Below are 16723 nucleotides of genomic sequence, written 5' to 3'. Positions count from 1 at the left end.
TCCCCTGAGCCTGGTCCTGCCCCCTTCCCCAGACGTGGAACATGGAGCATGGGTGCTGGGACACAAACTGTGCTCCGTCATGGTGAAGCAGGAGCAGAGCCTGGAGCTGCCCGTGGACCCTCTGGCCGCCTCCTCGGCCATGGCCGCCGCTGCCGCCATGGCCACCACCCCACTGCTGGGCCTCAGCCCCCTGTCCAGGCTGCCCGTCCCCCACCAGGTGAGCCTGGGGATTGTTCCCAGGGGCTGAGGGAGGGAGGCCGGCGGGGGTGGGGGGGGGGAATGTCTCTGTGGGAAGAGGCCTCCAAAGCCCTGTGTAGCCCAGCGCTGTGTGGACTGGGAACAATGTGACCCTGGGGGCTGAGGGTCAGAACTTCTGGACGAGGCCTCTGCCTACCCCTTGGGCTGCCCCTTCACCGTCCTAGAATGGGAACAATCCATAGCACCCTTGGAGTAAGCTGGGCCCCTCACCGAGTGCCGAAGGAAGCTGATAGGAACCCTGGCAGAGCTGGGCATCAGGGGCCCGGTCCAGGGTCTCAGAGATGGAGAGAGCGCAGGTCAGATAGCTGTCTCAAAGCGCCAGGATTTTTTAAAAGAATGACCAAAACGAGAATACAACCGTTGTCAATATTTCAATTGTATATGTTCGTGAGATCAGTATTTTTTACCTCGTATGCTCAGGTCAGCCCCCCATCACCCCCCATGATACATAGATAATAGCATTCAACTCCAGATCCAAGGTCGACATCTGAAGAGCCTCCTGGGAATGTGAGGCCCAGACTCCGGGCCCTGCCTGCGTCCCAGCTTAGCTCTCATTTGTGCTCTGGGCGTGTTACCTTCTCTTTCTTCCTCAGCTTCTTATCTGTAAAATGGGAGCATGAACTGCCTCTAAGGGGCTTCAAGCCCTGAGTCTACAATATAAGGGTTGTCTTAAAAATCCCTAGATTCGGGGTTTGACTGGCTCTGCCCCCTGCTGGCCACACGTCTCACCTGATCAAAGTGCATGTGGCCAAAGGCCAAGATGAGCTCCTCCCCACCCCTGCACTGACCCAGAGGACCAAGGGTCAGCTGTAAAGGTGGAAGATCTTTTGTGACCATCTCCAAGACTGACTCAGCAACTCCTCAGGACTTGCCAAAGCAGGAGGGGAAGGTGCAGCGGCAGCAGCAACCGCCAGAGTCCTGGGAGGTTGGGCACATGCCTCAGAGAGGGAAACTGAGGCTCAAGGAGCTAAGCGACTTGCCCAGAATCACACCGTCAGAAATAATGAGCTGCAGGGTGCCTGGGTGGCTCAGTTGGTTTAGCATCCAACTGTCGGTTTCGGCTCAGGTCATGATCTCGGGGTTGTGAGATCAAGCCTGCTTAAGATTCTCTTCTCCCTCTCTCTGCCCCTCCCCCACCTCTCTCCCCCTCTCTAAAACAAAACAAAACAAAACAAAAAATCTCACACGTAGAAATAATGAACTGCATTCCAAACTTGGCCTACAAGACCCGGAAGCCCACACTTCCCACTCTAGGGAGGTCACGATGCCCTTGTGGAAGGCACAGGAACCAGAAGTTGGCATTGTCGGTAATGGGCTGGGTGACCCACCCTTCCCCATCACAGTGCCTTCCCTGTCACTTGAGGGCTGAGCTGGGATGTAGACCAGAGAATCTCCAAGGTCCCTGCCAACTTGAACCTTCTGTGATTCTTACTTATCTGCCTACATTGGAGATTCTTTGTCCCAACCACAATATCATGGCCTCTCTCTGCTGGCTGTGGACCCAAAGGGGAGACTTGGTCCTGAAATCCAGCACCCAACAACACAGTGCCTTCCACAAAGAGAACACCACTTAGATGCATGTTGATAATCGTGTAGGAAGCCATGCATGTACTTTTTTTTATTATTCAATTAATTAACATATAATGTAGTATTAGTTTCAGAGGTAGTGTTCAGTGATTCATCAGTTGCATATAACACCCAGTGCTAATTACATCACATGCCCTCCTTAATGCCCATCACCCGGTCACCCCACCCCCCCCAGTAACCCGCAGTTTGTTTCCTATGGTTAATAGTCTCTTATGGTTTGTCTCGCTCTCTGATTTCCTCTTGTTTTGTTTTTCCCTCCCTTCCCCTATGCTCTTCTGTTTTGTTTCTTAAATTCCGCATATGAGTGAAATCATATGATAATTGTCTTTCTCTGATTGACTTATTTTGCTTAGCATAATACCCTCTAGTTCCATCTGTATCATTGCAAATGGCAAGATTTCATTTTTGATGGCTGAGTAATATTCCACTGTAGATATATACCACATCTTTATCCATTCATCTGTCAGTGGACATCTGGGCTCTTTCCATAGTTTGGCTATGGTGAACATTGCTGCTATAAACGTTGGGATGCAGGTGCCCCTTCGGATCACTACACTTGTATCTTTGGGGTAAATCCCTAGCAGGCCATGTGTGTTCTTGATGTCCTTTCTGGGACAGCAAGTGGGAATATAAAGAAATAGGAATGCATGTTTGTTTAAAACATAAATCTAGTCTGTCAGTCCCTTGTGATACAACCCATCAGGGACTCCTTATTGTTTCAAACTTCTTTGTCTGGTCCCTTTCTACCCTCTGTGAATCCTACCACCACCCCCACCCCACGCCCTAGCCAGGCCTTCTGGTCTTGTTTCCTACCACTCCCTCCTGACATATACCCCTACACTCTGGACACCCTGAATACTTGCACTTTCCAGATCCGGCCATGCGCTCTAGCCTCTGTGCCTTTGCAGATGCTTTTCCCTCTGCTTGGAATTCTTTTCCTTTCACTTACCACCCGCCCTGTCCTTCCTCTGGAACATTCCTGTTTATACCTCAGGACTCCTTTCAAAGTTCAGCTGCTTAGAGAGCTCACCCTGATCCCCCAGCCAGTTAAGGCCTTCTTCATCTGTGCTACTGTTACCATTCACTGAACAGCTACACTGTGCCAGACATTACTTCTCTCCTCTTGGCAACCCACATACCAAGGCCTCTGTGGCCTTCACAGTCAGCACAGAGCAGCCTCCATCAAAAAGATGGCCTTGGCCTTGGAGGCCACAAGAAGCCCTCCTTCTCCAAGCTTAAGGTCTAAACTACACTAACTACTTAGCCACTATTCTCTTCTCCTAGGTCTTACTTGGCTTCTCCGAGCCTGAGTACTTGCCTCTTCTCCCTCTGGGCTGTACCCAGAACCCTGAGTCCAGCCACCTCCTTAATTGTGCAGAGCAGACTGCCAGCCTCAGGGAGGGTAGGAGGTTGAATGGCATGGTGGGGACAGCCTCAGGGGCAGCTGATGGAGCTGGACCTGTCTCTTCCTCAGGCCCCAGGAGAGATGACTCAGCTGCCAGTGATCAAAGCAGAGCCCCAGGAGGTGAATCAGTTCCTCAAAGTGACACCAGGTAAGTGTGTCCAGAGGGACTATTCCTCTCCAGTCTTGGGCAGACAGCATTCCCTACCCCCTTGGGCCAGCCCACCCATCTCCCTCAGCAGCCCCCATCTCACCCCAGAATATCCTTTCCTCCCTGTTCTGCACACTTTCCATCCATCCAGCTCCCTTTTGACCCAGTCTACAACTGTCATCCCTGTTATTGACACCCTCACCCTGTTTGCTAATCCCCCTCCTATCATTCACTAAGGGAAGCCCACTCTATAGCCACCCATCCACCCATCCACCCATCCACCCATCCACCCATCCACCCATCCATCCATCCATCCATCCATCCATCCATCCATCCACCCACCCATCCACCCATCCATCCACCCATCCACCCATCCATCCATCCATCCATCCACCCCACCCATCAGTCCACCCACCCATCCACCCATCCACCCATCCATCCATCCAATGAGTGTTCATTGGGCGTGTCTGGGAAAGCAGAGGGAGAAGAGAGTCCTGTGCCCAAGTAGATCACAGAGTAGTGAGGGCCAGTTTCATAGCAGCCATATGGGTTAAAGAAGGCAGATTCCCCAGGAGGCCTTGGAGGCACATCCCCAGATCTGATGGGGCGGGGGGAAGGGAACACAGAGGAAGCTTCTTGGATTGGCCAGAAGGAGAATAAGCTAACTGAATCTTTCCAACCCTACCTCATTAATTCATCAAACATTCATTAAGCATCTACTATGTATCAGGCCCTGGGCTGAGTAGCACAAAGTTTGGAAAGATGAGTAAGACCCAGGCTTCACCCTCATGCTGTTCACTCCCTCGGAGAGAAGATTCATAGAAGGTAGAAAGGGGCCATTGTGAAAACACATCATCCTGTAGAGTGCCCTTCAATCCGTAAAGCATCTTCACATACATGAGCTCATTGCGTCCTCAAGGCTCCCTGCAGTCAGTTCACTCCCTTTCGACAGGGAAGTGAGGCTGGGAGGGGTTAATAAATATGACTGTAGGTCACACACTTGGGGCGGGTGACAGCAGAACTTGAACTCAGGCTCCCTGACTCCACATTCCAGGCTCTTCACCTTATGGCACCCTTAAGAGGCAAATCAAAGTGCAGGGAGGGAGAGAGGACTCATGCAGGGGGCAGTTTGGGGCAGAATCCGGAAGGATGCAGCTGTTCCTCCGGAGCCTCAGCCCGCTCTGCAATGATCCGGGCATTCTGTGCTGTCCTGGGAGCTCTCCCTGCAGCTGGGCTCTTGGTCCTCGTGGCTCTGCCCAGGTTTTTCCCTGACCACCTGCAGTGTGCCAGTCTTCCTGATGCTGCAGCCACAGAGCAGCAGCGGGGAGGGGGAGGCTGGGGACCGCAGGGCTCCTGGCTGGTCTGCTGAAAGCCTGCTGTCCTGTCACACTCAAGCTGGAAGTGGAAACCCTGGGATTGCTTGGGCTAGATGTTTGGCAGTGGGACCAAGGAAGTGACAGAGCCTGTTGCTTGCCTGGCCCAATCCCGTGGGTGTGGCTGTGGGCAAACTCCAGTCACCTCTGGGGTTACCAGTGGAGGCTCCAAGGGCCTGGACCCTGTGAAGTCAGGGATGGGGGAGGGACTTTGAGAATCCAGCCTCCATGACAGCCACACCGAGGAGCCAGACCTCTGTGGCACTGGAGATGGGATGGCATTCAGAAATGAACTTCTGGGATGTCAGCTCATCTTTCTGACATGGCAGAGGGGATGGGACAGCTGATGGGACAGCTGGTCAAGGCCCCAGTATTCCGTCCCCCACAGTGTCAGGGCTGGCTGACCTCTGATGTCCAAGCAGAGGTGGGATGCAACCCTGCTAACCTGGATTCCCCCTCACCCCCGCTCTCCCCAGAGGACCTGGTGCAGATGCCTCTGACGCCCCCCAGCAGCCACGGCAGCGACAGTGACGGCTCCCAGAGTCCCCGCTCTCTGCCCCCCTCCAGCCCTGTCCGGCCCATGGCCCGCTCCTCCACGGCCATCTCCACCTCCCCCCTTCTCACCGCCCCTCACGTAAGCAGCTGGGGATGGGCTGAGCCTAGAGGCAAGGGATTGAGTTAGTCCACCCTACACATGACCAGCGAGGAAGGGTCTGGGAGCCCCAAGCCTGATCCCCATCCCCATCAGCATTCAGAGCAGATGGGAGTGAGAATCTCTTAATCCTGTTCTGGGGTAAAGAGGGAACAGGTAGAGAGGTCCAAGAGGCTTGTCACACCCCCACTGTTGCAGAACCAGGACTAGAACTTGACATTCCTGACCTCCAGGGGATGGCCCAGGCTGGCTCCAAGGAGCACTGCTTGGGGACAGACTCAGGAGGCCCCAAATCACCTGGGAAACATGGAGCTGAGTCCTGTGTGGAGCCTCCCAAGTGAAGACTGTAGGGGTCTGAGGGGGTTGCTGTTTAGGGGCTCTGGACAAGTAAGCTTTGAGGCTGTGGATTCCAGAATGGGATCTAGGGGACCCCCCACCCCGACCCTGCAATAATATACTGAGTGCCTAACATGCTGGGCTCCCAGCACTGTTAATACATGTTAGTGGATTTCATTCAGATCCACCCTTTTTCAAATTAGGAAACCGAGGCTAGGAGAGTCGAGTGCCTTCCCCCAGTCACACAAAGAGTCAATGGCAGAGCTTGAATTTGAACCCAAGCTGTCTGGTTCCTAACCATCATGTCCTACCTCCCACAGAAATTACAGGGGACATCAGGGCCACTGCTCCTGACAGAGGAGGAGAAACGCACCCTGATTGCTGAGGGCTACCCCATCCCCACGAAACTCCCCCTCACCAAAGCCGAAGAAAAGGCCTTAAAGAGGGTCCGGAGAAAAATCAAGAATAAGGTAAAGCGTGAGCTGGACCCTGGCCCTGCCCTAGGACTCCCCCGGTGACACCAGCCCTAAAATTGAGGGCCCCCCGGAAATGGTTATGTGGCTGTGGTAACCCCTTTTCTGGGGCCTCCCCCTCTAGATCTCGGCCCAGGAGAGCCGCCGTAAGAAGAAGGAGTACGTGGAATGTCTAGAAAAGAAGTAAGCATCCTGGGCAGGGCGGCGGGACTGGGCCCCACTCCCCCACCTGCCCCGCTGTCCCCAGGGCTCTCTCAAAGGGCACCGGAGCAGGGGGCCCAGGGCTCGGGGCCTGGGATGCCTCAGGGAGCGGTGGACAGGGCAGAGAGGGCAGCAGTGAGTCCGGGGCCTGGCCCTGAGCCTGTGTCTGCTTGGCCCCCTCAGGGTGGAGACATTTACATCAGAGAACAACGAACTGTGGAAGAAGGTAGAGACCCTGGAGAATGCCAACAGGTGGGTGGTGCCACCTGCATCCTCCCCGGCCCCCTGCCCCCTGCCCTCCTGCAGCCAGGGCCCGGCTCTGGCATAGCTCTGGGAGGCAGGAGGCAGGAGAGGTGACTGGGTTCAGGATGGCAGGAACCCCAGAAACAAGAACCCTGCAGCCTGGGACCCCTGGCTTCCCATCCTTCTTCACCCGCACATAGCTCTAAACACCTGACAGGGCAGCTGAGCCGCGTAAGTGAGTTGGTGTAGGGCAGTGGCTTTCAAAGCAGAATTCCCCAGACCAGCAGCAGCCGCCCCTGGGAAGTTTTGGAAATGCTGATTTTCAGACCTCAAGCCTGGCCTGCTGAATCAGGAATTCCCCGGGGAGGGCTCAGCAATCTGTGTTTTAATAAGCCCTCCAGGTGATTTTGACGTACCCTAAAGTTAGAACCGCTGGGGTGGGTGGGTGCTTGCAACTCAGAGCTCTTCTCACCAGCAAACAGCATCAGCACCACCTGGGGGCTTGTAAGAACTGCAGGATCTCGGGACTCTACCCCGACTTACAGAATCAGAATCTGCATTTCAACGTGATCCTTCAGTGATTCGAATGCACAATTCCCTTTGCGAAAACTCAGTATGGGGCCAGCACAGGTCGCAGCTACCTAAAGTCACAGCCTGGGTTTCTTAATCCCACTCTGCCATTTTTGTGATTCTGGGAAAACTGTTAAACCTCTCTGGTCCCCAGTTGCTTTGTCTAAATGGGGATGATAGAAGCTCTATCTCACAGGATTCTTGTGAAGATTCGATGAGACGGCGCCGGTAAAGGGCCCAGCACTGTGCTTGGCATTTAAGAATGCTCAATTCATGTTAGCTTTTCTTCTCCTTTTTTTTTTTTTTTTATGGTTGTTCTGAATTCTTGATAGTGCCTAGCCATGAGCCCCCAGTAGGTCTCTAATAATTATTTGCTGGGGTAAATGAAAATGACAAGAGACAACAGCTGGTATGAAGCAGGTGCTCAACAGAAGGCTTTTTCCTTCTTTCCTTCCTTCTCCCCCAGCTTCTCCAGCAGGATCCAGCCACTCCCCAGATTGACCTGGAGAATGCCGCCCACTCAGGGAAGGGGGGCGGGGCCGCACTCCTCACCCCTGTACCTCTGGCCCAGATTCCTCTCTGGCCCAAAATAGGGCCAGGCCCTTGGAGCTATTTCGCCACCTGCTGTACATTCTGGTAACTGCAACCCCAGTGCCCGGCTAGGTGGAGGAAAGAGACAGTTAAACTGTTGTTGGCCAAGCGGCGGCTGAGTAGACCCTGTGTGTGCCCGGAGGACTTCACGTCGTTGGGTGGGAGCTTCTTATCAGCTCCGGGAATCGTGGGGTGCAAAGGAAGGAAGGTCAATGTAGCTGTGGCTGGCGTAGGTGAAGAAAAAGGTGACCTCAGCCCAGGTGGGGCAGACCTTCCTCCCCACCCCGCTTTGGCCAGGAGCATCACAGGGCACCCCTGAGCTCCCATAGGGTGACCCAGCTCTTCATCATGAGACAGGCCCCAGGTTCCCCAAGCCACACCACAAAGGAGCCAAGCGGGAGGTGACATTTTCTGTCTTGACTGAAACGGGCACCTGGTGTGGAAGCCAAGTGTGGAGCCAGCCCAGGTGCTCCCTGGGAGAGCTCCAGGAGGCAGAGATGCCTGCTGGGGCAGAGGCTGCCAAGTGACCACTGTGCCCTCCTCAGGACCCTGCTCCAGCAGCTGCAGAAACTTCAGACTCTGGTCACCAACAAGATCTCAAGACCTTACAAGATGGCCGCCACCCAGACTGGGACCTGCCTCATGGTAGGTGCTATTCCCTCACCACAGGGCCACATGAGGACAAGTCTTCCCCAGGCTGGCTTTCTAGGAAGGCAGGCAGAGCTTTGATGATTGGCAACATCACCAGGGCACGGCATCCTAGTGCCTGGTGAGCTGGCTCCTGAAGACCCCAGCCTCTTTCACCAAGCCCATGGAGCCTTCCAGAACATGACCTTCCCTGACCAGTTCTAACACAAGGTGGATGTGTAGTGACTCACGTGAACCCAGCTAGGGGAGAGCAGGGCAAGTCCCTTGAGGAGGCAGCTTCCGTACCCTGGGCGGGGGGAAAGGGCTTAGGGAGACACAAGGTTGGGAGGCACTTGGTTCTTTCTTCATGGAATGAATAGCGAGGAGAAGGCTAAGCAAATCTCTAGAAGCCCAAAAGAATGTGCAGGGTGGGGGTGCCTGGGTGGCCCAGTTGTTTAGCGTCTGCCTTCAGCTCAGATCATATCCCAGGGTCCTGGGATTGAGCCCCACATTGGGCTCCCTGCTCCGCGGGAAGCCTGCTTCTCCCTCTCCCACTCCCCCTGCTTGTGTTCCCTCTCTCACTGTGCCTCTCTCTGATAAATAAATAAAATCTTTAAAAAAAAAAAAAAAAACCGTGCAGGGTGTGGTTCAGACATCTGCAAACCCCTCTTCCATGCTGTCCTGGAAATGTGCAGCCTGCTGCCTCTTGGCTGATCGCTCCCCAGGCCCTCCGAGATCCTCATGCTCTCAGGTGGCAGGCACGATGTGGGGCGGGCTTAGTTCGGGCCGTGTGACTCTTAGCTTCTCCTGCTGAGAATCTGGTGTGATGATCTGTCCGCTCCCTTGTCCCCCCCGCCCCGACACCCAAGTACTCCTTTCTCACTATCCTGATTCCCCCACCTTATAGGTGATAACCGTGTTGACCACTTCCCTCTTTTTCTAACACTGCCTGTGGTGGCCCCCTACCAAGGGCTGACATGGCCTGAGCAGCCTCCTCCACCTTCTCCGAAAAGGGTGGAACACTGCACATCTAGGGGGTGGCTGGCTCTGGGTGCTGCTTTCTTGGAAAAATATTGAGCTTTTTATACTTACTGGCTGGGGGGGAGAAGAATCGGGGATGGCCAGGGTTGCACCCCCACAACCTGCTCTGACCACCACTCTCTCCACTACCAGGTGGCAGCCCTGTGCTTCGTTCTGGTGCTGGGCTCCCTGGTGCCCTGCCTCCCTGAGTTCTCCTCCAGTTCCCAGACTGTGAAGGAAGACCCCATGGCCGCTGACAGCGTCTACACAGCCAGTCAAAGTGAGTGCCCTGAGCCAGGCTACCTTCCCTGGGTCCCAACTTCTGGGCATGAGTCAGATACAAGAGAGGAGCCAGGTTCTGGGTTGGCGACATCTCATTCTACCTCCTCATTTTACAGATGGAGAAACTGAGGCCCCCCCCAAAGGGTTTATGATTTATTCAATGTTAGTTGTGGAATTGGAACTACACTGCAGGCTACCTGATCCTAGCCCACCCAAGAGTGGCCTGCGGGGGTGGGGGGTGGTTTAGGGGACAGCAGGAATGTTCCCACCCTCCCCGCCCCCACCCCAGCCCCCATGAATTATGGTACCAGTGGTTACGGGGCATCTGCTAGGAACAATTAGTATTTCAGCACTGGGATAGCATGTGAGTTTCGGTTCAAGGACGCTTTCCCATCAGACAGTGGTGGCTGAAGCACTGTGTTAAGGAGTGCCAGGATCCACCGGTAATGTCAAGCATGGGCAGAGGAGGGGTAGTGGTGATGTGGGCTCAGACAGTTACCATCCCATGGGGGACTGACTGCAAGAGACAGTGCTTAAGAGCATGGGGCTTCAGAGTCAGTCATGCCTGCCATTGCCCTTGCTGTGTCACCTTGGGCACGTGTCTTGAGCTCCCTAAGCTGTCGTGTCTTCATCTGAAAAACAGAAGTTACAGTTCTGCACTCCCCGAGCATGGGTGTTGTCACAACTAAATGGCACAGGGCACACACACTCTTGGCACAGGGCCTGACATACAGCAGGCGCTTAATCAGTGAGCACATCCCCTCCCTTTTTGAAGACCTCACCAGAGGAGAGAAAAGATACAATAGGCAGGTGGCAAGGGGAGAAACTGGTAGAAGGTGCAGCAAAGAATAGTATGGATTTCCAGAAGCAGAAGGTATTTCAGGTAGATCTACAGAGGAACTTCCTAACTGTTCATCGTCTACCAGGAATGAATTATCTGGCAGGGCAGGAGGAGGAAGAGGAAGCAGACGGGGGGGGGGGGGTGGTCAGAGAGGGAGGAGACGGGGAGGAGTGGGATTCAAGAAGGAGAGATAGGCAGGGAGAAGGAGCTAGACCAGCAGGGCCTTGAAAGGAGGAGGGTTAGGGGAAGAGGCAGCGGAAGTGGCGAGCGAAAACCACGCCCTGGACAAGCGTGGCCTGAGAAGAGACAGGACAGTCGCAGAGGGAGGTGGGCCACGGGGGTGTGAGGGCCGAGAGTCCCATATCCATTTTCCAAGGCCAGGGGGGCCCTGGGGTCTTTGGAGGTAGAGGAAGCCAGCGGAGGGGAAGGGAGGGAAGTGGGGGGTGGGGCCGGTGTGGATGAACAAAGCCCCTTGGAGTGAATGCAGTGGGCTGCAGGCCCTGTGTGTGTGTATCTGTGGTAGGAAGTGGCTTCTGGAGCTGGCTGGCTTTCAGGGCTGCTGCATTGCTCAATGGCGGGGAGTGCCTTTCACACACACTCTTGGGTCAGGGCCTGAGGGCCCAGAAGGTGCTGGTGGATCCTGGAGCCAGGCAGCCCTGGGTTTGCCTCTGGCTTCCAGCAGAGGCCAAAGTACCTGATAAGCTGGAACCTCACCTGTTCTGTGAAACAGGGCTAAAAATATCTCCTTCCCAGGAGTTTCTGTGAGATGCTCGTGATTTGATATGCAGGTCAAAGGGCTTTGCACAATGCCTGGCACAGAGTAGATCTCCAACAAACGTGTTTTCTTTTCCTTCATTTTCCTGAAAGGCACACTGGGGCCTAGAATGGGGAAGAGGGCACCTGGGTGGCTCAGGGGGTTAAGCCTCTGCCTAGCCCCTCTCCCCCCCAGCCAGGCTCCCGGCTCGGTGGGGAATCTGCTTCTCTGCACCGCCCCCCCGCTAGTGCTCTCACTCTCTCAAAGAAGTAAATAAAATCTTCTAAAAAAATAGAAGGGAAGAAGAGATTGATTCAAGGTCTCAGAGAAAGTGAGTAGTAGAGGTGGGATTAGAACCCAGCTCTCAGATGCCCCGCCCTGGTACCCTCTGCTTAGGAAGAACTACTTTCTCGGAGTGCATACTGAACACAGTTTCAACCACTTTGCCCCTATGGTCTCATCAAACCACATCTACGTGAGGTTGGCCCTAGTATCCCTATTTTACGGATGAGCAAACTGAGGCTCAGAAAGCCTAAAGCAAAGGCCTGACTCGCCAGAGGTCATACCAGTGGGCAACGTTAGAGCCGGGGTTCAGACTCGGGCCCTCGTCCTTCACTACTGGGCCAGGAATGTGGCTGGGAGCGGGGAGCCTTGGCAAGGAGGCTCACCATGAGCTCTCTGTCCAGTGCCCTCCCGGAGCCTCCTGTTCTATGACGAGGCGGCAGGCTCGTGGGAGGAGGGCCGCAGTGCCCTGCTGCCTGTGGAGCCCCCAGACAGCTGGGAAATCAAGCCGGGGGGGCCGGCTGAGCAGCGGCCCCAGGACCACCTGCAGCATGACCACCTGGACAGCACCCACGAGACCACCAAGTACCTGAGTGAGGCCTGGCCAAAAGACGTTGGTGGAAACGGCACCAGCCCCGACTTCTCTCACCCCAAGGAGTGGTTCCGTGAGAGGTAGGTGGGTGGCCCCTTCCCTTCCCAGGGCCCCAGGCTCCACCCACGCTCGGCGGGGCTGGGGGGCGGTCCCCAGGTCAGCCGTGCCTCCCCAAGGCCCCCTCCCACCCACATTCTGATCCAGTGCACAGAGGGGTGAAAGGATCCTCACTGGACACACTCACCCCAGACTTCTGTTCTCTCTCCAGGGATCTGGGCCCCAATACCACCATCAAACTCTCCTAGGCCGCGCCAAGACCCAGGACACAGGACGGACCCTCCGGCACCCAGAAGAGGGGTTGTCTTGCTTTCTAACCCGGATCCAGCTTGTCCCCCTGCCCCCTGGGCTCCCATCCCAGGAGAAAGGGTTCTACTTCTCCCCAGCCCTTCTTTGCCCCACTCTTTCCCAGGGCCTCTCCTTTCCCCACCACATTTGGACCGTTCCCTTGGGCCGACCACTCTGTTCTCACCCCCCCCTCCCACAGCCATCCGTCCTTCTCAGATAAACCACTCACTGGGCCAACCCCCTCCTTTCTCATAATGACCAACACGACCACTGCCTCCCTGCTCCCCCCACAGACACACCCATCCACACACCGACACACCCCCCCCTCCCCCTGCCCCACTGTACAGAGACCAAGAACAGAAATTGTTTGTAAATAATGAACCTTATTTTTTATTATTGCCAATCCCCTAAGATATTGTATTTTACGAGTCTCCATCCTCCCTTCACCCCTCCCTTGTTTTATATTTTATGAAGTTAGTGCGGGCTTTGCTGTTCCCTGGCCCTCACCTGGCCCCACCCCGCCGCAGCCCAAGCCGCTGGGCCCTTTTAATTGCCAAACTGCTTCCTCCATCAGCTCAGCACATGCTTTAAGAAGGCAAAAGTAAAAAAAAAAAAAAAAAAAAAAAGATGCAGCATCAATTCCTGACTTTGTGCCTTCCTTCATGGGGGGGAGGGCGCACTCTTCGTGGGGGAAAGGGGTCCAGGACCGAGAGATGGGGAGTGAGAAGTTTATCTTACGTTCCGCCAGGGGCTCATTGAGGGCATGCTCATGTGAGAGGGCATTTCTCCCTCTTCCAGCCAGGCGCAGGATTCAGACTGGATGGTCAGAGGACTCTGCTGTAATCTCCCCACCCCAAGGCTCCTCCTCCGACTGCTGACTGTGGAGACACAGAGGCGTATCAGCCACAGTCTTGGCCTTTGGGGATGCAGACTGCTAGGATCGAGCATCTGCTGTGGACCAGATACTGTGCTAGACACTTTCCATGCCGTACCCAGTTTGGTCCTCCTGAGACCCGCCAGCATTTCAGCTCTTGTGTCCTCTGCCTCAGCTGGGTCAAAGGTGCAGGCTCCCCAGTAAGAAGAGCTGTGTTTAACTCCTGGGGCTGCCACTCACTAGCTGCGTGTGGTAGGCAGAATTCTAACATGGCCCCCAAGCTTCCTGCCCCCCACTCTCCCTCCCCTCTGCATTCCCCATACAGACCTATTTAATCCCCTCCCCTAGGGTATGCAGGAGACCCGTAAATATAAGGGGATGTCACTCCATAATTAGGTGACCTTTTACAGCAAAAGTAAAGAGATTTTGCAGGTGCAATTAAGGTCCCAAATCAACCAATTTTGGGTTCCTCAACAGGGAGATGATCCTTGGTGGGCCTGGCTTAATCAGGTGAAAGCCATTTTAAAAAGGGACTGGGCTTTTCCTGAAGAGAAACAGTCTCCTGCTGGCCTTGAAGCAAACAGCCATGTGTGAACTGCATGGAGGGGGTGGCCTCCAGGAGCTGAGGGCCTCGGGGCCAGAGTGGCAAGGCACTGAATTCCACCAACAACTTAACATGCCTCATCTCGGCTCCAGATGAGACCCCCCCCCCCACAGGGCCAACTAGGCTGTGCTGACTGTGAGCCATGGAATCTGAGATCATCTTTATGTCGTCTTAAGCTGCCATGCTTGTGGTGATTTGTCACACAGCATAGGAAAGTAAGATACTATGTAACCGAAGTCTTTCTGAGCCTCCATTTTTGTTTGTAAAAGGAGGCCATAACACCCAAGGAAGGCAGGAGGTGGTTGTGGGGATTCAATGAGATAAATTATGTAAGGGGCTTAGAACAGGGCCTGGCCCGTGGTGACTCCAAGAAAGATTAGCTGTGCATTCAGAAGCAATATCAATCGGTGTGCTAAGGGCAATATCAGTCAGTATGCTAAGGTCATGGCACAGAAGAGGGTACCTCACCCAGACTTGAGGGCTTCCTGGAGAAGGCAACATGGACTATTGGAAGTAGGCAGAAAAGAGGAAAAGGGCATTCCAGAAAGAAGGGGAGCAGCCTGAGCAAAGGCCTCCAAGATGCGAGAGAGCAGGAAAACTTTGAGGAAATTCAAATCGTTTAGAACAGCCCAGTGGTAGAGAGCAAGGATGCAGAGTTGAGGCCAGATGGTGATCAGGGGCCAGATTCCAAGGGGCCTTGAATGCCTTCCTAAGGCATTTGGACTTCGTCATGCAGGCACGATACTTTCCTACCGAGAAGCAGGGCATGGTGGTGGGATGGTGCCCTATACCAGCTGTGCCCACCAGAGGAAAAGCTGGACAAGACCAGAAAGAATTATGGAACCTCAGAACTGGCTATCAGGGCCATCCTCTATCCCTCTTCCTTCACAGCCTCATCTTGACCACTGGATAGGGACTTCACTGCCTGCTGTTGGGCATCAGTTTTAGCTGCTAGAACCCACAGGCCTCTACAGCAAGGCCATAAAAGGCTGGGCTCTCTGCCCTAAACTCTTAGCATCATTAACAATAACTTTCAGCAGAAGTCTTTCCTGAGATGCATCCGTTCCCTCTGTTAGTCACCCAACAAACTGTCCTCAAGCGCTAGGCTGGTGGTGGAGGCTGGGGAGTAAACCAGCCATCAGGGCTGGTGTGATGGAGGGGGGAACAGAAGAGTGGCATGGATTTCAGACTGGGTGGGTCAGGGAGGGCAACTCAGAGGAGGTGGCCCTTGAACAGAGTCTTAAAGGATGGGTAGGAGTTGGTAAGGTAGAGAGGGGTAAGGGTGTTGGGGGTGGAGAGAATGGCCAAGGGCAAAGGCACGGAGCCATGAGAAACGGGGCCAGGACTGAAGTGAGGCAAGCGGATGGTTAGGGAGCCACATGCATAGAGGTGCTTGTGCAAACAAGCCTGAGAATGAGCCCCTCCTTAAACTGTACACCCAGGTGCTCAGCTAGCCTCACCTCAGTCCTGGCCCTTTCGGGGATCTAAACCAAGAACATTTCATTCTGAAGGTGATGGGGAGCTACTGAATATTTTTAAGCCAGAGAGTGAGATCATCAGATTTGCCTGTCCCAGAGCTCTGCAGGGGGTATACAAGGATGAGACAGATTCCAGAGATAATTAGAATTGGCAACAGCTTTGACATCAAATTAGCTGTGGGGTGCAGGAGTGAGGGGAGAGCCTGGGATGACATTGACATGTCTGACATGGAGGCCACGGTGGATGATGGGCTCATTGGCCAAGACAGGGAATACAGGAGGAAGAGCAGGTTTCGAGAGAAAAAGAATTCATCTGAGCCCATCTCGAAGTTGAGTTGCCTGTAGAATGTTCCTGTTAACATGGAAGTCTAGGGCTTGGGAGAAAGGGATCCCAGTTGGAAATGAGGACATTGTCCACATCCGGGTGGTCTGTTAAAGTCTTGAGTCTACATAAAGGGAAGAGAGATGAGGGCAGAACTTCAGGAATATGGACATTAAGAGACAGTAGAGGGTGAGGAGTGAATAAGGAGGCTGAGAAGGAACGATTGGAGAGGGGGAAAAGAAAACAGGAGAAGAGAGTGGCCCAGAAACCAACAGAGGAAATCCTCCAGGAGTGGAGCTCAGTGGTGTCAGATGGCATCTGAGAGCTGGGAAAGATGAGAGGAAGACAAAGTGTCTGCTCGCTTGGACAATGAGGCGGTCACCGGTGACCTTGGTCAGACGTGTGTTGGGGAGAGGTGAGGTGGAAATGAGATCGGGGGGACGGACGGGAAGGAGGCCAGGGGGACCTGGGGATACAGTGATTTTTTTCAAGGAGATCCGCTAGGAAGGAACAGAGGGTGGTACCTAGAGGGCAGAGGTAGGTGAGATCAAGAGCAATTTGGGGGCTCTTTTTTTTTTTTAAGTTTTTATTTCAATTCCAGTTAGTTAAGGGCGCCTGGGTGGCTCAGTTGGTTAAGTGACTGCCTTCGGCTCAGGTCATGATCCTGGAGTGCCGGGATCGAGTCCCGCATCGGGCTCCCTGCTCAGCGGGGAGTCTGCTTCTCCCTCTAACCCTCCCCCCTCTCATGTGCTCTCTCTCTCCCAAATAAATAAAATCTTTAAAAATAAAATAAAATAAAATAAATTCCAGTTAGTTAACATACAGTACAATTTTAGTTTCAAGTGTACAATATAGTAATTCTTTT

The 16723-nt window shown here is 54.1% G+C and overlaps 1 protein-coding gene across 1 annotated transcript in view; it reads left to right on the top strand.

Annotated features, from left to right (window-relative positions):
* Positions 1 to 12734, top strand: part of CREB3L1 (cAMP responsive element binding protein 3 like 1) — a 34201-nt gene extending 21467 nt beyond the window's left edge. Inside the window, exons 3-12 of the mRNA XM_088017455.1 lie at positions 33 to 217; positions 3320 to 3398; positions 5248 to 5405; positions 6080 to 6229; positions 6357 to 6415; positions 6617 to 6685; positions 8383 to 8482; positions 9638 to 9764; positions 12048 to 12315; positions 12504 to 12734. Coding sequence (XP_087873581.1) covers positions 33 to 217; positions 3320 to 3398; positions 5248 to 5405; positions 6080 to 6229; positions 6357 to 6415; positions 6617 to 6685; positions 8383 to 8482; positions 9638 to 9764; positions 12048 to 12315; positions 12504 to 12540 — 1232 coding nt within the window. The 3' untranslated portion in view covers positions 12541 to 12734. The remainder of the gene's footprint in view (positions 1 to 32; positions 218 to 3319; positions 3399 to 5247; positions 5406 to 6079; positions 6230 to 6356; positions 6416 to 6616; positions 6686 to 8382; positions 8483 to 9637; positions 9765 to 12047; positions 12316 to 12503) is intronic.
* The last annotated feature ends 3989 nt before the right edge of the window (positions 12735 to 16723 follow it).

Source organism: Eumetopias jubatus, unplaced genomic scaffold (genome assembly GCF_037043125.1).
Source record: "Eumetopias jubatus isolate StellerSeaLion01/CBP00866 unplaced genomic scaffold, mEumJub1_p1.0 scaffold_13, whole genome shotgun sequence".
Taxonomy (NCBI): domain Eukaryota; kingdom Metazoa; phylum Chordata; class Mammalia; order Carnivora; family Otariidae; genus Eumetopias; species Eumetopias jubatus.
Note: the sequence above shows the minus strand (reverse complement) of the source record. Positions and strands in the feature narration are given on the sequence as shown.